Source organism: Paramisgurnus dabryanus, chromosome 22, assembly GCF_030506205.2.
Source record: "Paramisgurnus dabryanus chromosome 22, PD_genome_1.1, whole genome shotgun sequence".
In the NCBI taxonomy this organism is placed as follows: Eukaryota; Metazoa; Chordata; class Actinopteri; order Cypriniformes; family Cobitidae; genus Paramisgurnus; species Paramisgurnus dabryanus.
In genome coordinates this window covers 13,928,030-13,952,516 of record NC_133358.1, presented here as the reverse complement: position 1 = coordinate 13,952,516, position 24,487 = coordinate 13,928,030, and the positions used below count along the sequence as shown (strand labels likewise).

The window sequence follows — 24,487 nt, the reverse complement described above, 5'->3', positions numbered from 1 at the left end:
GTTTTTGTTGCCAAAAAACTTTGTCAACATTGTGATTGAAAAATTACGTCATCATTATTAGAACTCTTGTTTTAATTGGATTTAGATAACTTATAGGAAGTAAACAAATGTAATGTTTTCCCTCCACATAGCATCTTTTTGCGTCAGAGCACCGCGAGGAGATCATTCGCAGTGCGATCGAGCACGCTGGCAACTTCATCGGAATAACACTGCGTCTGCGTAAAGAAGTGCTGACCTTCGAGGGCTTCCTCAATGAGCGCCTGGGAAAGTACGGCTCGGATGAGTGCATCACCTCACTGACGGAGTTTATCGTGCAGAAGGTCACGCCACGTCACGTTGTAAGTGCACAACATAAATTCCATGTCTGAAAAATTCACCATATAAAAATGTAAATCATAACACTCTCGTGTGATTCATCTGGAGGTGCAGTGCTTGAAAGAGATTGTTTTTAAGAAGTGTTACTTTTCATTTGTTTACTCCAATCTTCTGAGAATTATGTTTTTGGTTTTGTTTGTCTCAGGAACCTATGAAGAGAATTCTGGCCCTCACAGAAACGTGTCTGGTGGAGAGAGACCCCGCCTCCTACAACATAGTTACTGTTAAGCCCTTTGGGGAGGTAAGCTATGCTTCGTATCAGCAAAATGCAAAAAAGGTTTCATAATTTACTTAAAATGTAATAACCAAGCCCAGGAAGTGACTTCAGCTCAGCTGACATCACAAATCATTACTATTTTAGCGCCCCCCTCTCCAACCAGCTGGTTCTTTGTTGATATGTGCTGCCCAATTTTTACATTTCACTCAATTTGTGTTTCTCCTTGTATATCCTATTTATTTTTATCAACCAGTACCTTCTTGCATAACGTGTACATAGTTTAAAGGTACATAATGTTTTGACTTACACAGAGAAATCTTTAGAAAAAGGTGCCCACTCCCTCATAACAGAACTATATATAAAATGCTAATTAGCATATGATTATAACAAATGTTTTTTGCGTTTTGCTTTCGTGCAGGTGTTCGCTCTGATCTGCGATTCAGACAATCCTCAGGTTTTCACGATCGAGTTCATCCGAGGACAGATACGAAAGTACTGCTCCACAGAAAGGTGCTTCCTCCACAAACATACCCAAACATCTTGTGCTTTCCATATTTCATCTCTATTGATTTCAGCATGGCAAAAAGGTTAAAAGCATTTTTCTCTAGGGACTCCCTGTTGGCTAGTCTACTTGACAGCGTGAGAGCGTCTGGCAACAGAGATGTGTGTGTTAAAATGGCTCCCACCCAGCGAGGGCAGAGATGGGGTCTGCTCAGCATGCCAGTGGATGAGGAGGTGGAGAGCCTACACCTCAGATTCCTTGCTGCCCCGCCCAGTGCGTTAATCTCTCTCTCTTTCTTTATAATACATGAATTGTAGCAAGAGGAGGATGACTGACTGTTTATTGTTTTGTAGATTGTAATTTTGCAGATGCAGTGTTCAGATTTAACGCCAACATATCTTACAGTGGAGTATTACACGCCGTCACTCAAGACGTAAGTGGTGCCTTCCTTTCTGGACCTTCTGGGTTTTGTGCACTTACATATGAAGAGTTTGCTTCCATAACTCAATAAATCCATTTTGACTAATTTGGGTAAAAACATGTTTTCTATACCAAAAAAGTGACAAGATAAAAACCACTATTTTTTGTTATAAACTTTCACAGAGCATCTTTAGGTTATAATAACATTAAAAATCCAAGTCCATAATTTGATTTTCAAATATTTATTATAAACATTGATTATTTTTGCCACAAAATGCAATAAATATATGACAAGTTTTTTTTAATGCTATAAATCTATTGAATCAATATATAAATGTTCATTCATATGTACCATGTTATATTAACTCTTTCCCCGCCATTGACGAGATATCTTGTCAATTAAGAGAAAACGCTTCCCCGCCAATGACGAGATTTTCCGTCTTTCCGCAATACCGCTATTATCCACCAGGTGGCACCCTTCCGCAACTTTTTAAAACCGGAAGTATTGCCCTATGGCAAGCTGCTGCATGTCCGTGTCTGTTTTAAAGATCGCTCTGAATCGGATCTCTATGAAAAGTCCGTCACAAAAATGGAATTATCTCTGCTTTTTGCTCAAAATATGGTGTTTTTGCAGAAACCTACCCATATTCAAAAGCTGATTGCAAAAGAACCACTAAAGGTAGGATGAAACGTTTTTTTTGTTTGAAAGCAGAGGGTCATGTTTATATATTTAAAGAAGAACATTTTCTGGAAGGCATTAAACTTTGGTGAAAATCATGAAAAACGCTGGCGCTGGCTGGCAACTTTTTTTAAAAATGCTGGCGGTGAAAGAGTTAATGTCATTAATCAAAACACGTTCTTTGTCATATTAATAACACTGTCATTGCTGTTGTCATCCTTGGGACGTCATCGCTGAACCTTTTTGACAGCGATCAGCTGTAAAATGTTTTGGTCCTGCTTGATTTTCGTTGACTTCGTGTAAAATAATGGAAAGTTTTTCATAAGATCCTCTGGGGTCAATGTGTTAGCATGACAAAAGCTTGATGCTGTCGATAGAACAAGCAACAGCCGACATTTTTCCGTCTCTCGAGTGCCTCTCGCGTAAATTATTATTTTTTGATGGCTTACGTTTCTTCCCTGTCTCAGAAAACCACCACAGATTTATCAATGCCATCAAAAAGTATAATTTTTTTTGTTTTTGTTTGTTTGTTGATCACAAAGTACAAAGTAGATGAGGAAAACTAGGATTCCGTGTATTACTGTTTACCAGTGGCGAACCATGGGTACTTCAGCTGGGCCTTCAAAATATGCAATGAAGTGCAAATGCCTCTCCATCCATAATACTAGGCTATTCGTATTTCGTTAAATCATACAGTGGACGTGTAAAAATTATGAGCACGCAAAGTTAAATTACAGAATGGGCATTGTCTGCCTTTAAATGCAGTTTTAAAGTTTAAAATTATTTTAATCTAACTGATAAACACAAATACAGACTCTGCTGCTCTGTAATGACAGAGGCTCTGTAAATTTGCATTTAACAAGCTTAAATTATGGTCTTCAATTTATTTTTTATTTTTTGGAAATATATATTTAGCTGTAGGATACCTTGTTAGTCTTTTTCATAAGGGGAAATATAGCACCCTGCGTTCTCAGTGCACCTCCTTGTGGCTTATAACTGTTGTTATAAGATATCCAGGGCTCGCAAAATTGCTAGCCCGAGCCCAGAGGTCCCGGGGCTATTGCGAATTCTTGTCGGGCTACCAAAATGTATCTCCGCCCTGCCCATCGGGTATAGCAAGGAAAAAAATATTTTAATGTTTTCTCATTCTCTCAGATTTAGTTAGGAAATTATATTGTATGTAATTCGGCGTCGTCTGTCAGTCATTACTATCCTCACGTAACAAGTGAAACTGTCAGGAAGTAAAAGTATAATTAAACCCTTTATTTTTCTCGTGTTCGCGTCATATGCACAGTCTCCTCTGCACGCGCTTCTCCCGGCTGTGCTCTTCACGAGCACCCGCTTAAGTAATTTAGTTTTTACCTCAGCCAACGTCAATCACGTTTTCCGCCATTTACCTCAACCACTCTCACCGCAGAGATTCGGGCCATTAGACTGTATTAATATTAACGGTCTATGATCTTCGTCTTTGGTGTTTTACGGCAGCTCGCATCGCATCCAGTTTGTTGCATGCTTAGGACTTCATGAAGGCTTACAATGTTTTGTTTTTTACCCGCCCACTTGAAATCAAAACGTGATTAGTCAATTTGCCCGTCACTCTCCACACCAAAACACATAGCTTGGCCTTCCCTGGGATTCATGAAGTCCTAACCAATGAATGAGCCAGATAACCGGGCCTTAATAGAGACGGACGATTCTGATTGGATTAGATGTTTTCATGACATGAACCTGACAGTAAGCTTAACGTTAGAACATAGATGAGAGAAAATATATTACATGTATTGTATTAAATTGAATTAAATAGAAATTTAAAAATGTAAAAACATATTTTTATTGAATACTATATTATTTATTAATAAAAAATCTTTTTATTAATTTTTTAAGGCGTAGAAGGCCCTGAAGGTTCCCCACTGCTGTTTACAATGCGTGGAATGGTGCGTTGTGATTTGTTGAGCGGATTTATTGCATTCTGCAGGGAAGAAGGAGTGGCGTTTATCGCGTTTTGGGAAAAAAAGGGAGAACAGATGACAGAATAACAGGGCGGATATTGAATTTGGCGTAAAATTAAGAATTTACTTTTTAATACTGACCTGATACAATACTGATTTTGGTAGTAACAAATTTTTTTTTTTAATGGAGTTTATCACGTTTTGGAACCAAACTCTTCATTTATTTGTGTCATCTTTTTAAAAATGTAAACAGGTTAATTCATCAAGGTCTTATGGGGGGGGCGGTTTTCCAGACAGTGTTTAGATTAATCCAGGATTAGGCCTTAGTTATATTAGGACATTTAAGCAGTTTTAGCAAACATACCTTACACAGAATCTAATACTGGTGTGCATCTTGGGACAACACAATAGCACTGATATACGTTAAGATATATAAGTGCAAGATGTTTGTAAATTAATCTAGCTCAAACATGCATTTTAGTCAAAGACTAGGATATGGGAAACTGCCCCGTGGTAAGCTTTGTATTAACCCTGATTCACTCCTGTAGCTCAACAATCTTTCTTTGTGTAGGGTCTCTTCTCCGAAAACAAAGAGAAACTGATCAACAATGCCATTCTGGCACTCTTATCTCAAGATGCTGAGCTGCCAGGGCCGAACTCTGAGCTGGAGGCTCATTTTCAAGCTATCAGACGTCTGGTGGCCTCCAAAGCTGGATTCCAGGCCTTCACACAGCTCCCAAGGTATAATCTGGTTTCACAGGACTCTGTCCCAGTGCAGGGCAACTCAAAGCCTTGAGATTTCCTGCATCCGTAGATCAAACTGGTTGCGTTGGTAGTTAAAGATAAGGATCTTTGTTCTGCTTGGCACGGACTGTGCCATAAATTTTGAATGTATTTTAAAGTGTAAAATCTGATTTAACTTACCTGATGATAATAATGTAAATAATCTTATATTATTTTTAACTAATAGGTTGATTGACAGGCAAACCAGATGGCCTGTTACAGGTTTATTATGACATTCGTCTTTCCTGTTTCATACTTGGATTTATCTTGTCCATCAGTCTTTACTGTCACATTCTCCACTTTTCTCTTCACTCTTCATCTGTTTACTTGGTCAGCATCACGTGTTAATAACATCAACTCTGTTGTTCTAAGGTCCGGTCCTTTCGATGGATTTGAACACGCAATGTAAATATTAGTCCAGCGTCCCTTTTACTTTCACATGTCTGTCTATTCATCATCCTTCCTTTTTGAAACCATTTTAAGGAAACTTTCATTTGTTTGCTCTCTCTCTCTCTCTCTCTCTCTCTCTCTCTCTCTCTCTCTGAATGGATCATGTTTGTTGACATAAATTCATATAGAGTAACAACACATAATTAATAACATAAGTACGTCTTACCTTTAGCTCTAGCTGTAATATTTTCCATCTTCATGCAAGAGCTATTTATTTAAATTGTGGATAATATCTGTTTATGTTATTAGTTTTCATTCTATAACATTTATTTTATTATACATAATAGATTTATGTCTGTCTTCCAGGTTTAGGGAAAAGTTGGGGGTAAAAACTGTCAAAGCACTGAAGAGAAACAACAACGGTGTGACACATGCAGCAATAGACATGCTGTGTGCCCTCATGTGTGTAAGTATCCTAGTCAAGAAATAACTAGTGACAAACTAGCAGCTCTCAGTATAATACATAAAGTAATTACTGTATGTTGTAATTTTAGCCAATGCATGACGATTACGACCTGCGGCAAGAGCAACTGAACAAAGCCTCTCTTCTCTCCTCCAAGAAGTTTCTGGAGAACCTTCTGGAGAAATTCATCAGTAATGTGGTACGTCCTGGTGCACCCACGTGTGCAGGTGTTGCGTACTGTAGATAAACCTTTGAAAGGTGAATAAATCATTTTCACGTTTGTTTACTGTTCTTGTTGCTCAGGAACAAGGCATGGGTGCTTTAGTGATCAGCTCGCTGCTAGACTTTTTGACTTTTGCCCTCTGCGCGCCCTACAGTGAGACTACTGAGGGTCAACAGTTTGACATGCTGCTGGAGATGGTGGCGTCGAATGGACGGACCCTTTTTAAACTCTTCCAGGTTTGTTGTCAAATAAGGAAATTAATGAGATTTATCTGCTTATATGGAGTCACTTTCATGAGAAACATCTCATTTTTTTTATCATATAGGTAATATTTGCACTATAACCACTGCCATGATATAATCATTTCAATTTTGGTTGTCAGTAAGTTACTCAAGTTGTTATTTCTTACTGTAGAGAATTTGGCTATGACATCAGAGATTTTCTTAAAACTTATCTTTCAACATATCCATTGATGTTCCTTCATGTTTTTATGCTCTTATATGTAATAAAGTGAGGTATGGGGGTCTGAATTGACTAGGCAGATTTATATTAGACTCCTTTTATGCAAAATCCACTTTTACAAGGTGTTTGGACAAAAATGTGTGTTGGCAGTGTGTGAACAACCCTACAATGAAAAAATCCACTTTTTATGTTTTTTAATTCCCATTAAACCAAAGCAGTCTCATTAGACGTGCTGTTTTGATTCTCTTGTCAATGTGATGTCACACAAACAAAGCTCCGCCCATGGCCACTGACTAATGGGTTAATTTTACCCAAAAGCTTTTCTAAGCGTTAATGCGGCTAAAGATATTATTGTCTCAGATTTATTTTAAACCGAAAGCGCTCACAGTTTGTTGTTAAGGTAGTGAGGAGCTTTAGCTCATTTGCATTTAAAGGTACACACATGAAAACAGCACATTGTTGCTCCCACGCAAATATAACATGCTATAATATGATCTGTGGGGTATTGTGAGTAGGGGTGCACCGATATATCGGCCGATGATGCTTGCTATGCTTCTCAATGAATTACGGTGAAATGCCGCTATATCCAAAAGCTAGAGGGCGCTATCGTGCAGAAACTCAAAATGCGCTGCAGACGAAGAACCATACAAAAATTTTCATGATAATAAAGAATATGTATAATGATTATGTTTGGCGAGTGGTGCTTTTTCAAATGCATGTTATAAACGACTCAAACTAACAGCGATTTTAGATCGATAAGGACTTACTGATCAAAAGCCGTAGTTCATGAAATAGCTGTGAATAATCAGATCAGCCACGTATTATTAGTGTATATTGGCATTTATCGGTGCACCCCTAATTGTGAGCTAAAACTTTACTGACACATTCTAGCCACACCTGAAATTTATATTACATTTTGTACAAAAAAGATAATAATATGTGCACTTTAACAGTTTGTGTATTTGTGTCTATGCAGCATCCATCCATGGCTATCGTTAAAGGAGCAGGTCTGATCATGAAGGCCATTATTGAGGTGAGACCTAAAGTTGCTATGGTATATTGTATAGTTTCAAAGTGCGTGTTTTGACCAGTGCTATCCTCTTTCAGGAGGGAGATAAGGAGATAGCCACTAAGATGCAGGAGCTGGCCCTAAGCGAAGGAGTTTTACCCAGACATCTCCACACCTCAATGTTCACCATCAGCTCTGACCAGAGGATGCTCACCAACAGGTCACACAACACAACATACTGTTGTGCTGGACATGTGTCTTAAAGTGGTTTATACAGTAGTCAAATACCAATCTCTATTTTATTTTTTATACAGACAGTTAAGTCGTCATCTAGTGGGTCTGTGGACAGCAGAAAACCCCACTGCATTGAACTTGCTTAAGAGAATACTGGTGAGCCGGCACAGTTATTTACCTAAATAATTTTATTTGTGTTTTTTTTGTGTTGTTTGTGTTTTTTGTTTTGTTTTTCGTTTTGTTTTTGTGTTTTTTTTGTGTTTAATTAAATTTTATTATTTTTTTAAATGTGTTTCTGTTTTGTTTTTCGTTTTTTTTTTATTATTATTATTTTATTTAATTTTTTAAAAATGTGTTTTGGTTTGTTTTTAGTTTCTTTGTTTTGTTTTTGTGTTTTATTTTATTATTTATTATTTTTTTATGTGTTTTTCATTTCGTTTTGTGTTTTTTATTTTATTTTATTTATGTTTTTCATTTTGTTTTTTTGTGTTTTTTTTGTGTTATTTTATTTTATTATTTTTTTATATGTTTTTTTTTTCGTTTTGTTTTTGTGTTTTTTTTTATTTTATTTATGTTTTTCATTTTTTGTGTTTTTTTTGTTTTGTGTTATTTTATTTTATTATTTTTTTTTTTTTTTTTTTCGTTTTCGTTTTGTTTTTGTGTTTTGTTCTTGTATGATATTATTTTATTTTATTAATTTATTTTATTTTTATGTGTGTTTTTTGTGTTTTTTGTTTTGTTTTTCATTTCGTTTTGTTTTTGTGTTTTTATGTTATTATATTATTTTATTTTTCAGACAAATGTAAGTTCTAAAATTGTATCAATCTTTCTCTTTTAATATCTCTCTTAGCCTACTGGACTACTGGCATATCTAGACAGCTCTGACCCCGTGCCAGAGAAGGACATAGACAGGATGCACATACGCGACAATGTCAAACTTGCCACGGTATGGAACGATTTACTGTTTCTCTGTCAAATCTTTGGTAGATTTTTCTTTTTTTTTATCGCAAAAAATATTTTTCCCTTCAGGACCAGTTTGGGAGAAATAAAGTCCCGGAGTGGCAGCGTCTGGCGGGTAAGGCTGCGAAAGAGGTTGAGAAGTTTGCCAAAGAGAAAACCGACCTAGTACTCATGCACTGGAGAGACAAAATGGGCATCGCTCAGAAAGAGGTAAGCGATTTAAAGACTGCATCTCGTTTCCTCTGCTTTCTGCTCCCCAGTTGTGATGAGCACAAGTGTTACCAGAGCTGTTTGGGCTGTGCTGTTGGATATGTACGTCAGCAGGTTTCTGAGCACATTGAAATGGGCTGCAACTTTTTCTTTATAAGGCGTTTTTATTTTTGGCATGTTTAATCTTGTATGATTTTTGATCTGTCTGGTTCAGGAGGTGATTGAAGGACTGCATAATTTGCTCCTCCATTATATAAAATGTCTGTTTCGAATGAACACAGGCTTGGGTTATCATTTTGCTGGGTCTTCTGTTGAAACTCGCATGCTCACACATGCATGTGGAGCACACACTCTTTCCTAAATGTTGTCTTCATATGGCTTGCTTAAGTTCCTACTCCCTTACCAGAATCATATTATACTTGAATCATAATGGCCAACTCAAATTCACAGATCATTGCTGTGCCTTTCACTGTATCTGTATATGTACTGTTTGTAGTTTTACATGTTTTTAAAATCCCACACACAATTTGAACAAAACGTTGTTATCTTTCATGCACACTTGGCATCTTATTTTTATCCAGTAGCAAGTTTTTCCCCCTTTTTAGGAAGGCAAATCTTTTTTATAAATGCACTGCTTTATTGCCAATTTTTGCCACTGCGCAGGTGAACAGGTTGGTAATCGCGTCACGTGACTCGTGGTTCGTTTAACTGGATGGCGGGACTTCCGAAGCCAGAGCAAGACATATTGAGCATTGCATTGTCCCCTATTCATAACCTATTCTTGTTATATCTATTATTTTCGATATAAAGCATATGTTGAAGATAAAGGCACAGCTTTGATTTTGAGAACTTGAGTAATAAAATGATCATCAGTTGTTCGCTCTTGAGCCTCCAATCACGCAAATTCATGTACATTGCCACCAAAATCCAGCTGATTTGAAAGAAACAAATAACTTATCATCACAAAAAAAATGTATTCCGGTATTCACCATAACTATTGAAATGACACGTGTGATTGGTTGACCTCAGGACCAATAACCTCTTTTATCTCTACCCATTTCCTCCCACCTGGCCTTATTGTGGTTTCCTGCTGTCAATCAATGCAGCAGGACAGGAATAACCTGGTAAGTAGTATTATCCAATCAGAGACCTCACCTTTTCTTAGACCCTCCCTTTTTACTGTCACTCACTTGGTACCATGTAACATGTTTTGTGTTATCTTTTTAAGTTTAGGGTCACATCTAGACATTTTGTGTGTCACTCGACGTATTTGTTGTACTAATTTAAGCAGTTATATTTATGGAACAAACCAGGCTGTAAATGTGTTTTGTTTGGTGTCAACTATTTGTTTTGTGCATTTATGTGTGTGTTAATTGTGTATTATTTTTTAGAACAGGATTGTAACCTCTTTTGTACAACACTATAATCCATTATAGCTGTAGTTGTCATGTAAACTATTTTTTGGAGTGTTCAGATTGTACAAAATATGTTCAAAATAACTCTGAAAGTCTCTTTATTTACACTGTTTTGACTCATTGTAGAATCCAAACCAAAAACCCGTCATTCTGAGGAAGAGACGACAGCGGATCAAGATTGAGTCCAACTGGGAACTTTTTTACTACAAGTAAATTGTTTTACATGATTAATTGTCTTTGCTGTTTTGAAAACATATTCTTTTTAGTTAAAAATTAATCTGACCAATTTAAAAGACAAATTTATGATAAAAGAGACGCTTAAGTTCACAAAATACAAGACACTAACTTCACACTAAACTCTGATTATGCATTAAATTAACGAGTATCTGGCAAACGTGAGGGTCTCTTTTATCATAAACAAATCATAAATATTTTTCTTGACCTCAACTACAGTGGTACAAATTGTACTTGTCATTAAAATGTCATTAAGTTTTAATACTGTCAAATAATTTTAAATACCTTAACAAAATGCATAAATAAAATAAATAAAAAAACTGAATTGTTCTTTCTCACACAGATTGTTCTGCAATTTTCTGACATAGAATAAAAAATGTGAAAATATTTAATTAAATAATTTTATGTAATTTTCCAGTGATATGGACCTAACACTGCATGGATTAATCCATTATATACTGTTTTCATTTAATTTTAGCTGAATCGGTCTCCAAATGCAATAAAATACAATTGTATATATTTTTATAAGTATTAGTATTATTATTATATGATTTATTGTATTTCTCTAACACCTGGAGGAAACAAAAAAAAAACATTATGAAATTAAGAATATTCATGATGCCGTTATAAAACTACTTGACAGAGTATTAACACTTAATGATGACAAAATATATTTGTACCACTGTAGTTGAGGTCAAGAAAAATATTCATGATACTGTTATATAACTATTTGACAAAGTATTAACACTTAATGACATTGTAATTAAATATTCAATTTGTATTACTGGTAAAAGTGGTCAGTTATGATATATTGGTTAATATCAAGTTGTCATAACAAAGACATCTCAAACAATTTCATATAACATATTAATGTTATAAAGTTTTGTTTAAAGGAATAGTCTACTCATTTTCAATATTAAAATATGTTATTACCTTAACTAAGAAGAGTTGATACATCCCTCTATCATCTTAGTGCGTGCACGTAAGCGCTGGAGCGCGCTGCGACACTTCGATAGCATTTAGCTTAGCCCCATTCATTCAATGGTATCAATCAGAGATAAAGTTAGAAGTGACCAAACACATCAACGTTTTTCCTATTTAAGACGAGTAGTTATACGAGCAAGTTTGGTGGTACAAAATAAAACGTAGCGCTTTTCTAAGCGGATTTAAAAGAGGAACTATATTGTATGGCAGAATAGCACTTTTGGGAGTACTTCAACTCGCCTGAAAAATCCCCTCCCCTTCTCCCTCTCATAATGGGAGAGGGAGGGTGTTACTGCGCCGAGTCAAAGTACTCCCAAAAGTGCTGTTCCGCCATACAATAGAGTTCCTCTTTTAAATCCGCTTAGAAAAGGGCTATGTTTTATTTTTTACCACCAAACTTGCTCGTATAACTACTCATCTTAAATAGGAAAAACGTTGATGTGTTTGGTCACTTCTAACTTTATCTCTGAGTGGTACCATTGAATGAATGTGGCTAAGCTAAATGCTATCGAGGTGTCGCAGCGCGCCCCAGCGCTTATGTGCACGCACTAAGATGATAGAGGGATGTATCAACTCTTCTTAGTTAAGGTAATGAAATTGTTTGAGATGTCTTTGTTATGACAACATGATATTAACCAATATATCATAACTGACCACTTTTACCAGTAATACAAATTGAATTTTTAATTACAATGTCATTAAGTGTTAATACTTTGTCAAATAGTTATATAACAGCGTCATCAATATTTTTCTTGACCTCAACTACAGTGGTACAAGTATATTTTGTCATTAAAATGTCATTAAGTGTTAATACTCTGTCAAGTAGTTTTATAACGGCGTCATGAATATTCTTAATATAGAATATTCTCTATAGCAAACAATACATGGCACGGGTCAAAAAAGTTTAGATTTTTTTAATGCCAAAACATTAGAATATTATGTAAAGGTCGTATTCCCTGATAAATTTTCTACCATAAACCAAAAATGTATTTAGCATTAGTAATATGATTTGCTAAGGACTTTATTTGAACAACTTTAAAGGCAATTTTGTCAATATTTAGATTTTTTGCACCCTCAGATTTTCATGCAATAGTTGTATCTCTGACAAATATTGTCCTATCCTAACAAACCATACATAAATGAAAATCTTTTCAGATTATGTATAAATCTCAATTAACCAAAAACCTTGTCACTGGTTTTGTGGTCACAATTAGATGGGTGTCACCATAATGTCAATGTAAAAAAAAAAACTGACCTCAATATGTTTAGACGTTTCTGTAAAAGTTGAACTATTTTGCTGAGTATTGTCTTTGTCTGTGTAAAGGTTTCAGGTGGATCATGCTCGCTCTAATCTCATCTGGAATCTAAAGACCAGAGAGGAGCTGAGAGAAGCTCTGGAGGGAGAGATGCGCGCATTCAACGTGGACCGAGAGCTTGGCAGTGCCACTGTCATCTCCTGGAACCATCAAGAGTTTGAGGTCTGTCTTCATTTGTCTGTGCAATGACATTCAAGTAGTAACAGCCGGCTTTTTGCAGAGAGTTTTGCAGCTAAAGCAAATTAGTTAAATAACAATAAAATGACAAAAGTGACATTTGTGAGTCTGATAAAAATGCTAATTTACAAGAAAACACATGTTAGAGAGTTTTGCATCTGAATTCTTCAAATATAGAGCCCATTTCTAATGAGCTAATAAAGCTGGCCTTGAATCTTAAAAGATGAAATATAACATCTAACCGTATTTAATCATGTGTTTAGGTGAGATATGAGTGCCTTTCTGATGAGATTAAAATAGGAGATTATTATCTGCGTCTTCTGCTGGAGGAAGATGAAAGTGAAGAGTCGGGTGCCATCAAGAGATCGTATGTAACACAGTTCTCTTTTTATTGCCTTTTACGGTGTTGTAAATATCTGAAAGAAATATTTATTATAATAATTAATTATATGAAAATCTGACCATATATCTGCTTCTAGGTATGAGTTCTTTAATGAGCTGTACCACCGGTTTCTGCTGACACCTAAAGTAGCCATGAAGTGTTTGTGTCTGCAAGCTCTTACTATAGTCTACGGGAAGTGCTGTGAAGAGATTGGACCTTTTACTGACACCAAGTATATCGTGGGCATGTTGGATCGGGTTAGTATTTTCACCTATATGAAACAACTCCTTTTGTATTTTATTGTTTTTAATACCACTTTTTGATGCACTGCATTAGAGCTGAATTATATCATCTTTAGTGGCCATTTCACCGTCTCTGTTTCTGTTAATCTCTAGTGTACAGACAAGCTAGAGAGAGACAGACTCATCCTGTTCCTCAACAAACTCATTCTAAACAAAGTAAGTCAATCTGAGTAACTACCGCATATGTGACCTCTTGTTTAGTCATGTTTTGTTCATGTTTGTTTAACTCTCGACTGACAGAAAAACGTGAAGGATATCTTGGACTCAAATGGAGTGCGTATATTAGTGGACCTGCTGACCCTCGCACACCTTCACACCAATAGAGCCACTGTACCACTACAGGTGTGTGTCCACATGTTGTTGACTGCTTGTCACTTAGCTAGCTGTTGTATCATTGCTCTTATCTCTCTGCATCTTTGTCTTTCAGAGTAACGTGTTAGAGGCTTCGCCTGACATGAAGCGAGAGAGCGAGAAGGAGTGGTACTTTGGTAACGCAGATAAAGAAAGGAGAGGACCTTTTAGCTATGAAGAGGTACATTGGTTTAAAGGGACATTTACACTGTGGACGATAACTAGTGGGGAGTTTCCATCCAAACGTGAAGCTAAACTTTTTAAAAAGCGAAATTAGGGGCGTTTCCATCAAGTTGTTTGAGCGATAAACGGTGGTATTGGTAAATGGAGATAGGACTGCATTTAGTTACGATTGAGCAAGTTATAAATTTACTAGCAGTGTGGCTTGTAATTGCCAAACTGAATGCTGGGCACAAAGAAAGAAATGCAGAATTCTGATGCAGGCACTAACAGCAATAGCATTTCGATAAATGGTACAGACAAAGACAGGGGAAACAGCTAGAAGGTCAGTCTCGTGGGTTTAATGTTCACTACGTCAGAATTTATTCAGCAAATACATTTCCATCTCCCATTATTTGCGTTTACTCTTTTTCGCATAAGTTAAAAAAAACTACGATTTGATTTTTTTCTAATTTGCCATTTCCATCACTTGTTTGTTATGTGATACTTCAAAATGCTTATATATCAGTGTGATTTGAAAGCTTCTAACTATAAAAATGGTTTTCAAACTCGTTCTATATTACAGAGAATAGCGAAGTTCACACCACAACTATAACGTGCACGATTTTTGAAAAACACTTTGGAAAGGGAGTCGGGCCGACTACCATAACCCACTAGGGCTGTCACTTTTGTGAAAAATCATTTTCGATTTTTAATATATAAGTGTTCATTGAATCGATTGTAAAATCGATTTTCCATGTCTAAAAAAGACGTTTCCATTTTCAACGCCAAATAACAGACAAATGTAAAGAGAGCGCCTGAAACGCACAAGTCAGCAATATTTCTTATTCATTGTCATTAAGTTTCGTGCAGAATAAAAAACAGCAACAGTAGTGCAATATTCTCTAAAAAAATATGCAGAGAGTGGACTGCTGCCATAAATGAAAAACATTACTGCAGGCTTCAACCGGCTGCTTTTATGATTTAGGCAATTCAAAAATTATTTAAAATAATGATTCGATCCATTTCAAACAACTGTTCAAAAATGAAACTTTAAATAGACTTACTTGAAGTTGAGAACATGCTGTGTATTTTTTTATTAAACGTAACCGACACTTAGGCGGCGGCACTAGGCAGGCATAATGAAATGCGCAAAAAGACTAGGGCCATTACAAATTATTGGTCAGGAAAACAAGTCGATCAACAATTTAGGGGTCAAGAGCAGAACGCTTTTCATTCACTATATGTCCATCTGTTGAGAAGACGCACTCCGACCACACTGATGTCCCAGGGAAACTCGGGTACTTCGTTGCCAGCTGGGTATTTCGTACTGCCAATCTTCCATCACAAAAGCGGGTCGCTGTCAACTCGCAAGGGTGGCTCCTTGTCATAACTCATCATCTCCTGTAAGGTCACAATTTCGATGCTCTATCGTGTTGCACAGGTTTATTGACGCTGTCCTCCATTTTCTTTGCAAAACACTAGATGCAGCGATTGAAAGCATAAAACTATATACGGTTTCAGCAGTAACAACATAAACAAGCGGCTGTCGCGGTCCGCACGTAACTTCCGGTAAACTCCGCTAATGATAAATAACCACAAAGTACTTAAAATGTAGTTTATTTATATAACAAGCAAAAAAAAAAAACTTAGATTACCTAGGAATCCAAAACATTTGTTATTTTCAACGAGACATTTGTTCAAGAGATCAGTATAGCAACTTGTCATACCATTAAAAAAACGAAACCGGAAGTAACGTTCGGATCCAGACGTGTATCACGTGCGTCCGATGAAACCGTCTATAGGTGCATAAAATTGCTGGGTATTATCTGTCTAGCTTTCGCACACCTACTGCACTTTCCGAATTCTTTATTTTCTTTTTCTGCTAGTTTGTGAGTTTTGTTACATCTATATTTTTAACTGTTTAATTCTTTTAAAATTAATAGTGTACATATTTGGTTAAAATCGATTGCCTATTTTCGTTTTCGAATCTTTTTTTGGTTGGTCCGATCGATTGTGCAATCGATTTTCGAACGAAAAGTGACAGCCCTATAACCCACTTGTAGTCAATCAGCAGTAAGGGGCATATCTACTAACCGACATACTAACCGTCTATCAAAAGAAGGTCCAGAGTCTATTGGGGTAGGGACGTGTTTGTTTAGGTGATTTCAAATGTCAACATTGGCTTTCAGAGATCATGCACCCCGCCTTTAAAAATACATGAAACAATATTGTTGGGATTACTTTCGTGGTGATAAATTATAAACCATTGACAGCCAATTTAATGTATTTGAATTTAAAATGCTTTCATATTTAAACAAAGCAGAATATTAAAACGTTCAATGACATGTAAATATATCTATAAAATTAGTTAATGCAATTAAATGTGAATGATGAATTGTGCAAGAACTGCAGCACGCAAGCGAATAAACATAGTTATCGTCCGGTGGTGGGGACGCAAATATAGTTATCGCTATAGTTAACATAATGGTTATCGTTAAAATGTGAACGACATTTACACTACACTGAAAATTGTGGTTCTGCAAATTATTTAAGGTAATAATATTATGATGTCATGGTCTGGGTTATTACTGTTAACTAACTATTAAAACATGTCTGTTATTTGGAATAAAATAAAATATAGGCCCTTTATATTTATATATACTTTAACTAAGTAAATAATAATTAAAATAAATTAAAATAAATGACCATTAGAAATTGCCTTAGCAAAAAACAAAAATAAGTTTGAGGCACTAAAATTATGTACTGAAATAAAATAAAAACTAAACTAAAACTGAAATAAAATATTTTATACATTAAAATTACATTTAGTTATACATAAAAATAATTGTATTCAAAATATTAATAAAGCTAAAACGAAAACTAAAATAGCTTCATGATTTGGTAACTTCATGGCATTGATATTAAACTTGGCAAAACAGTAAGTTTTCAGAGCGGTTTTTATAAACTGAAAGCCTTTCAGTTCATACTATGCTTCATCTTCCACCCCATTTGAACATTTTTGAATTTTTTATGTATACTTAGTAAAATTATATTGTCAAGTAAATGAGCATGTGTTTTTCGGAGGTTACGTGTTATTTATGATAATGGGAATTTGTAAATATGTGTCTTGTAAATATATTAAACATGAGTGATTTGTCCAACAGATGCAAGAGTTCTGGAACTCGGGTACTTTGACTGCAAAGACGCGATGCTGGGCTCAAGGGATGGATGGCTGGCGCCCCCTGCAGGCTATACCACAGCTAAAATGGTGCTTGCTGGCCAGTGGACAGGCGGTGATGAACGAGACTGATCTGGCCACTCTCATCCTAAACATGCTTATCACCATGTGCTCCTACTTTCCTAGCAGGTTCATTCTCTCTCATTCTCTTTCCTAATGTTGTATAGAAGTGAGCGTTGGCATTTAATTACATTCCCAAGTGATTTCCCAATCGATTCTTTTTTGTTTAGGGACCAAGATAATGCCATTATCAGGCCTTTACCAAAGGTGAAGAGACTTATAAGTGACAACACCTGCCTGCCTCACATCGTACAGGTACCCTGTTAACTTCTTTAAAAGTCATTTTTTTGAAATATATAAAAAATATGATACATTTGACATTGTTGATGATTGCAGCTGCTTTTGACCTTTGACCCTATCCTGGTGGAGAAAGTAGCCAATCTGTTATACCTGGTGATGCAGGATAATCCTAACCTGCAGCGACTCTATCTAAGTGGAGTTTTCTTCTTCATTATGATGTACACCGGCTCCAATGTGCTGCCTGTCGCACGGTACTGTACCATAGTGTTAATTTCAGTAAAAACTCTTTAGGTCACCACTATTGGTTTACATATTCAAATGTATACTGGTTAACTTCAGACAAATGCCATTTATTTACCACATTTCTAAACAAACCAAATATGTAATGCATAAATATGATTTGCTTTTTTCTAGCTTCTTGAAATACACTCACCTGAAGCAAGCCTTTAAATCAGAGGAGGTAATACTGTTTTGTGATACGAAATATTTGTGATCCAGTCTGTGAAAACCCAGCTAAAGTTATTTTTGGGGATTTATTTTTTTCATCATTCGACATAATGTACATTTTGTGATATCAATATAACCTTGATATCTGAGTAAGATCATGTCAATGATTGAAATCAATGTGAAATCAAACTTTGATGCTCCTAAACTCATAAGTAGATTATGAGACTTTAACCTGGATTTCACAGACAGGGTCACATGTTAATAATATTGTGAACTTTACTTCTGAAAGCATTGGATACTCTTAAGCGTTGTTATAACAACATGTTCATTGTTCTTAATAAACTGCAGGCTAAAGGTCTGGACATTGTTCAGAGAAGTATATTGGGGCCAATGATGCCAGAAGCCATGGTGTGTTACTTGGAAAATTACGAGCCTGAGCGATTTTCTGAGATTTTCTTGGGAGAGTTTGACACACCTGAAGCCATCTGGAGCAGTGAAATGAGGTTAAACAGCTCATGTTTCTCACCTAACTTCCTGGACTGTTTATGTGGCCTGTTTCTGTATCCTGTTTATGTGTGGTATATAGATGTGTGTTGTTTTTTGTAATTTTTTTTATTCATTTTAAGTACAATTTAATCATTTTAAGCAGTATTAAGTGAGGTAATAAGTACTACACTGCAAAAAATACTTAGTATTTTTGTCTTGTTTTCAGTACAAATATTAAACATTCTTAAATCAAGATGAATTTCAGGAACAAAATGACCAAAGAAAATAAGTCAATTTTTTAGACAAAAATATTAAATTTAAGTGAATTTGTGCCTAAAACAAGCAAAATAAATAAATAAATAAATCTGCCAATGGGGTAAGAAAAAAACTAATAAATAAAAATTAACTTTACTTTTTTTAAACACTTAATTCAAGAAAAATTCAAGAAATGTGATGTCTTACCTGATTGGCAGAATTTATTGCTTGTTTTAACAAATTCATTTACATTTAAAACATTACATTTTTTTTAGGTCATTTTGTTCATCAAGAAAATGAACCTTGATTAAAAGAAATATTTTTTATTTTTTTGCAGTGTACAACTTTGATGAAATTTTTAATTCTCTTATGAGTAGAAGTGAAATTTAAAGTTTTGGGGTCCTGAAAATACTTCGCATACTTTAAAAAATGGGTTTCAACGTTCAGGATTTTCAAAATGACACCGTAAATGACAAAAACAGGGAAAACAGTGACATCATGTGCATGCATATTACGTGTTTGGTCTTGAGTACTTGAAACAATGGCGCCATACAGGACTGTTTTTGTGCTACTAGATCGAGTTCATTAGTGCTTCTCCAATAAAGTTAACAAAATTTTGCTGCTTTGTTGTCTAGGGTCGCCTGTTGTAATAAACCTTTCAAATTATTGTCCATCCAAACAAACGTTGTATTTATCGCTTTTTAGAAGAATGCATATATACGCATGCAAGTAGTGTTTCTTTATTAACTAGGATCACCAACTACTGGCCTGGCAGCATAATGCATTTTTAGATGTTTTATTGTTTCTGTGTGGACAAGAATTGTTCTGGCATCAATGTTACGGTGTGTACTAAGCAGGAAGTGACTTCATTACCATAAACAGTGTTCACACTGACAGTCCACTTTGCTTTCTGTATGCTTCTGTTTTGAAACTCTCTTGTGATTTGTGTTTTATAGACGTATGATGATAGAGAAGATTGCAGCTCATCTGGCAGACTTTTCTCCTCGTCTGCAAAGTAACACTCGTGCTCTGTATCAGTACTGCCCCATTCCTGTGGTTAACTTCCCTCAACTGGATAATGAGCTCTTCTGCAACATCTATTACCTCCGACACCTGTGTGACGCCAACCGCTTCCCCAACTGGCCCATACGAGATGCTGTACGTACATACCCAATGCTTTTTAACTTCCAAAGTCTTTTTGCTTGTTACCAAAGTCTTTGGCTTATTAAGAACATAATGGGGCGGTTTCAGAGTAAAATCTATGTTTTTAATTTAAAAGCACCTTGTCCTGTTTAATTTTAACATATATTTGTGACATCGTTTGACATTGGTGGTGGTTGAGGAGATTCCCCCGTTTATATGTAAAGCGCTTTGAGTACTAAGAAAAGCGCTATATAAACGTAAGGAATTATTATTATTATCGTTTTGTCTTAAGATGCACCCCTGTAGTGTTTTTTGTGAGGTATGTTTGTAAAAAACTTCTTCAATGACTTCTAAATAAGGCGTAGTCCTGGATTAATCTAAACCCTGTCCAGGAAACTACCCCTAAGTGACTATACAGTGACTATTATTGTGCTGCCCCCTATAGGTGAAGCTATTGAAAGACACTCTGGATGCATGGAAAAAAGAGGTGGAGAAAAAGCCCCCCTCTATGTCTGTGGATGATGCCTATGAGGTGTTGAACCTCCCTAAAGGACAGGGCCAGTAAGTCCAGCTTTTCACTTTTTAACCTGAAGTCTGCTTTTCAGTCTGTGTCTCACAATTTAGTTCTTCATTAACATATTTTTACCAACTGTCTGTCCTATTGCATGAATCACGCTGTGCTATTATACAAGATTTTGATCTCTGTTATGATTGGTTAACATCTTTGCATGTTAAATGAGTAACAATGCATACGGGTGATTCTCACGAAATCCAGATTTAGAAGGTTTCCAGCATCAGAATTTGTAAAAAAGCCCTTGAAGCCAATTTTTTGCACGTATAAGATTAAGGTCTGAACTTAATATAACCATTATTTTTAGAGGATCAAAAAAAATTCCTATAGAAGTATTTACATTTTTTCGATTATCATTATCAAAAATTATCATAACCGCAACATGATATTACATTATAATATTATATATATATATATATATATGCATTTACAAACTCATGTTTCGGTAATGAGAACTAAAAATTTGTCTAGGTACTATGACAAACAAAATTTCAACTTTTATCTGGAGAGAAAAAATAAGAACTGCTTACTTGGTAGCCATCTTGAGTGTCACAGTCAATTGTGTCCCTTACAACAATTTTTTTTAAATGTTAGTTCCTTGAGGGCTTAAACAATGATTGAAAATTGTTGCGGAGGATGAGAAAATTGGTCTTGGACACATTTATATTCCTTATTGTTGTCTCTACATTTACCAATGATCACCAAATACCACATGTTTCTTTACTGTAAATGTTTATAGTATCATGCACTGAAGATATTAATTTTTTAGATTTTTTTAATTTTAAATATTTCCATTAAAGAACCCAAATCCAGTCATGGACACGGTAATGAAAAATGTATTCTTAAATGTGGAAAAAACAACAAAATTGGTTTGTATTATGTCATTTGAAATCATGTGCAAAATAGCAAATGAAGAGATGTTTGTAACTATATGCTTCTGATTTTGATACTCTTACTTTGCATTTACTTTTTTATTAAAATGTTTCATGACACCTCATACCTCTAAATTCGTGAGAATCACCCATACGTGTGAGATCGGTATCCGTATATAATATAAGGGAGGCTTTGTGTTGTAAGCTTGTGTATTATTTTTTTAAAGGCATGAGGAGAGTAAAATAAGGAAAGCATATTTTAGATTGGCCCAGAAGTACCATCCAGACAAAAATCCAGAGGGCAGGGTATGTATATTAAATATTATATAATCATCTGTGACTGATAGAATAATTCTTTATTTTAAATGACTGTGTTTATTTGTTCAGGACATGTTTGAGAAAGTAAATAAAGCGTACGAGTTCCTGTGCACTAAATCGGCACGTATAATTGACGGCCCTGACCCTGAGAACATCATCTTAATACTCAAAGCCCAGAGCATCCTCTTTAACAGACACAAACAAGGTACTCACCAGCAGACCGATAAATACAATAAATCACTTTCATTGTTTGCTACTTGATACATTAAGTGAATATGTCATGTTTCCACCCCCAGAATTGGAGCCTTATAAATACGCTGGTTACCCCATGCTAATAAAGACCATCACAATGGAGACTGGTGATGAGCAGCTCTTCTCCAAAACCTCACCATTATTACCAGCGGCCACCGAATTGGCCTTCCACACCGTCAACTGCTCTGCCCTTAACGCAGAGGAGCTCCGCAGGGAAAATGGCATTGAGGTAAGATTTAAATAATGCTTACTGATATTTTGTTGTGGATCACAGTCACACATCATTATCATAAACTTGATTCTGCTTTGTGCCGCTCTTAGATACTGATGGAGGCTTTGTCACGATGTGTGGGTGTGCTCACGGCTTCTAGCAAACCTGAAGACATGGCTGTACAGGTAAAATTCATACTACAAATACAACCATCTTGAAACGGATGCTTTTAAAATATATGTTATATGTGTTATCTAGAAAGCATTATATTGCAGTGCTTTGTTCCTTAATTTTTAGGTGTGCGGGCACGTCTGTAAGTGCTACAGCGTAGCCGCTCAGTTTGAAGAATGCAGAGAGAAAATTGTTGAGCTTCCCAACATCATCAGAGATGTTTGTCACATTCTTTACTTTGGCAAGGTAAGAAAATGCATATCTTCATCACATACATATACAAATTGTATTAACATCGCGTCCAGTGTCATGGCCCCCACATACTGTCGAAGCCGACTTTTGGCAACCTGAGCTCAAGGTCCTTTGCCAGTCCTGTACACCACTCTCCACACTGTACTTTCCTGTCCTCTCCTTACATACTATCTATCAAATAAAGGCAATAATAATGTTATTATGGGCCATATAGAGAGGCTATAACCAAAGTTGATATTCTCGTTCCCCTTTCAGGTATTGCCACGTGTTGCCTCATTGGCTGTTCAGTGCGCGAGTTCCTTTGCCATAGACTTCTTCCTCCAGACCCATTTGTACCAAGCTGGTGTTTTGTGGCACCTGCTAGTCAACCTCTTCAACTATGACTACACCTTAGAAGAGAGTGGCGTCCAGGCCAGTCAGGAGACTAACCAGCAGGAGGTGTCCAACAGTCTGGCCAAGCTCAGCCTGGTGGCCCTCGGGCGGCTTGCGGGCTACACGTTGACGGTCAGCCCGGAGGATGGACCCAGTGTGGAAGTCAATGGTGGAGGGGCAGGAATCCACCCACCAGAAAATCCTGCCATTAGAAAGAGCCTGGCAGCTATGTTGACTCCTTATATCTCACGAAAACTGGGCAATTCACCTGCTGATGTAAGTGAGAAAAAAATAAGAAAGAACAATTTACAAACTATTTTGCCCTTGGGTGTTAATATTTTGTTACAATGTCTGTCAGGTTTTGAAGTTGTTAAACAGCAATTCGGAGAACCCATATTTGATCTGGAACAATGGAACGAGAGCTGAGCTGATGGAGTTCCTGGAGGCCCAACAAGAAAGCAACGTCAAGAGGGTAAGAGGAGATAAAACCGCTATCTCTAACCCTAAGTATTAAACTTCAACTGGGCCATATCTACTGTCAGCGTCCACATAACCAAATTGTGGTCAGATCTCAGTGTCCCCCTCTCTTTTTTTTTTGTAGGGCGAGTGTGATAAGTGTTACGGAGCTGAGTTCTTGTTCAGTGAACATGGAAAGGAGTTGATTGTGGGAGAGATCTTTGTTCGTGTCTACAATGAACAGCCAGCATTTCCTCTGGAGGTATGACTCCTATGAAAGCCTGCTTTGTAATACATGTTGAAAGTACTTTCTTTAAAGTATGATTTCTTTTTCAGTATCCAAAAGCATTCGCGTCGAGTCTGTTGGATTATGTTGGCTCGCAAGCCCAGTACCTGCACACGCTGCTTGCTATGACGCAGACCAATAAAGTGGAGTCTCAACAGCACGCTCAGAGACTGCGCTGGGCAGAGATGGCCCTAGAAGCTCTTCGCAACGTCATCAAAAATAACCCAGGTGCTATATAACTTATATTTGAAACGCAGCTTCATCTAAAGGCACTTAAACCTATGACTTTGACATGTCTAGCACCATGCCTAACCAGTTAAGATAAAGGAACCCCACCGAATTAACACATACCCCCAGTTTCACAGACAAGACTTAAAGGGGACATTTCATGTAAATCTGACTTTTTCAATGTTTACGTGCTATAATTGGATCCCCAGTGCTTCTATTAACCTAGAATCTTTCTGTAAAAGATCAACCCAGTAACTTAGTTTTGTTAAGCTATTCCCTGCAAGCATTTAAAAAGAATTGGTCATTGAAATGTGGCTCCCCTTGTGATGTCATAAGGGGATAATACCGCCCCTTAATCTGCACTATCCAACCACAGCACTGCCATTTAGTGCAAAGATCAGCTCATTTGCATTTAAAAGGACACACCCAA

The 24,487-nt window shown here is 36.4% G+C and overlaps 1 protein-coding gene across 5 annotated transcripts in view; it reads left to right on the top strand.

Moving 5' to 3' along the window:
• LOC135785422 (dnaJ homolog subfamily C member 13) overlaps positions 1–24,487 on the top strand; it is a 56,507-nt gene that overhangs the window by 23,915 nt on the left and 8,105 nt on the right. For 2 of the 5 annotated variants that reach the window (XM_065294839.2, XM_065294842.2), the window contains exons 7-45: positions 132–338; positions 521–616; positions 1,011–1,102; positions 1,201–1,367; positions 1,448–1,527; positions 4,714–4,883; positions 5,298–5,330; positions 5,682–5,781; positions 5,870–5,977; positions 6,082–6,237; positions 7,440–7,496; positions 7,571–7,692; positions 7,787–7,862; positions 8,557–8,652; positions 8,736–8,876; positions 9,983–10,000; positions 10,418–10,500; positions 12,834–12,987; positions 13,266–13,369; positions 13,482–13,641; positions 13,780–13,842; positions 13,927–14,028; positions 14,114–14,218; positions 17,364–17,566; positions 17,668–17,752; positions 17,834–17,988; positions 18,152–18,197; positions 18,533–18,687; positions 19,882–20,083; positions 20,514–20,629; positions 21,739–21,817; positions 21,899–22,034; positions 22,126–22,310; positions 22,403–22,477; positions 22,590–22,709; positions 22,971–23,363; positions 23,446–23,559; positions 23,689–23,805; positions 23,880–24,057. In XM_065294839.2, the coding sequence (XP_065150911.1) occupies positions 132–338; positions 521–616; positions 1,011–1,102; positions 1,201–1,367; positions 1,448–1,527; positions 4,714–4,883; positions 5,298–5,330; positions 5,682–5,781; positions 5,870–5,977; positions 6,082–6,237; positions 7,440–7,496; positions 7,571–7,692; positions 7,787–7,862; positions 8,557–8,652; positions 8,736–8,876; positions 9,983–10,000; positions 10,418–10,500; positions 12,834–12,987; positions 13,266–13,369; positions 13,482–13,641; positions 13,780–13,842; positions 13,927–14,028; positions 14,114–14,218; positions 17,364–17,566; positions 17,668–17,752; positions 17,834–17,988; positions 18,152–18,197; positions 18,533–18,687; positions 19,882–20,083; positions 20,514–20,629; positions 21,739–21,817; positions 21,899–22,034; positions 22,126–22,310; positions 22,403–22,477; positions 22,590–22,709; positions 22,971–23,363; positions 23,446–23,559; positions 23,689–23,805; positions 23,880–24,057 (4,849 nt within the window). The remainder of the gene's footprint in view (positions 1–131; positions 339–520; positions 617–1,010; positions 1,103–1,200; positions 1,368–1,447; positions 1,528–4,713; positions 4,884–5,297; positions 5,331–5,681; positions 5,782–5,869; positions 5,978–6,081; positions 6,238–7,439; positions 7,497–7,570; positions 7,693–7,786; positions 7,863–8,556; positions 8,653–8,735; positions 8,877–9,982; positions 10,001–10,417; positions 10,501–12,833; positions 12,988–13,265; positions 13,370–13,481; positions 13,642–13,779; positions 13,843–13,926; positions 14,029–14,113; positions 14,219–17,363; positions 17,567–17,667; positions 17,753–17,833; positions 17,989–18,151; positions 18,198–18,532; positions 18,688–19,881; positions 20,084–20,513; positions 20,630–21,738; positions 21,818–21,898; positions 22,035–22,125; positions 22,311–22,402; positions 22,478–22,589; positions 22,710–22,970; positions 23,364–23,445; positions 23,560–23,688; positions 23,806–23,879; positions 24,058–24,487) is intronic. The other 3 variants (XM_065294841.2, XM_065294840.2, XM_065294843.2) reach the window with 3 other exon arrangements.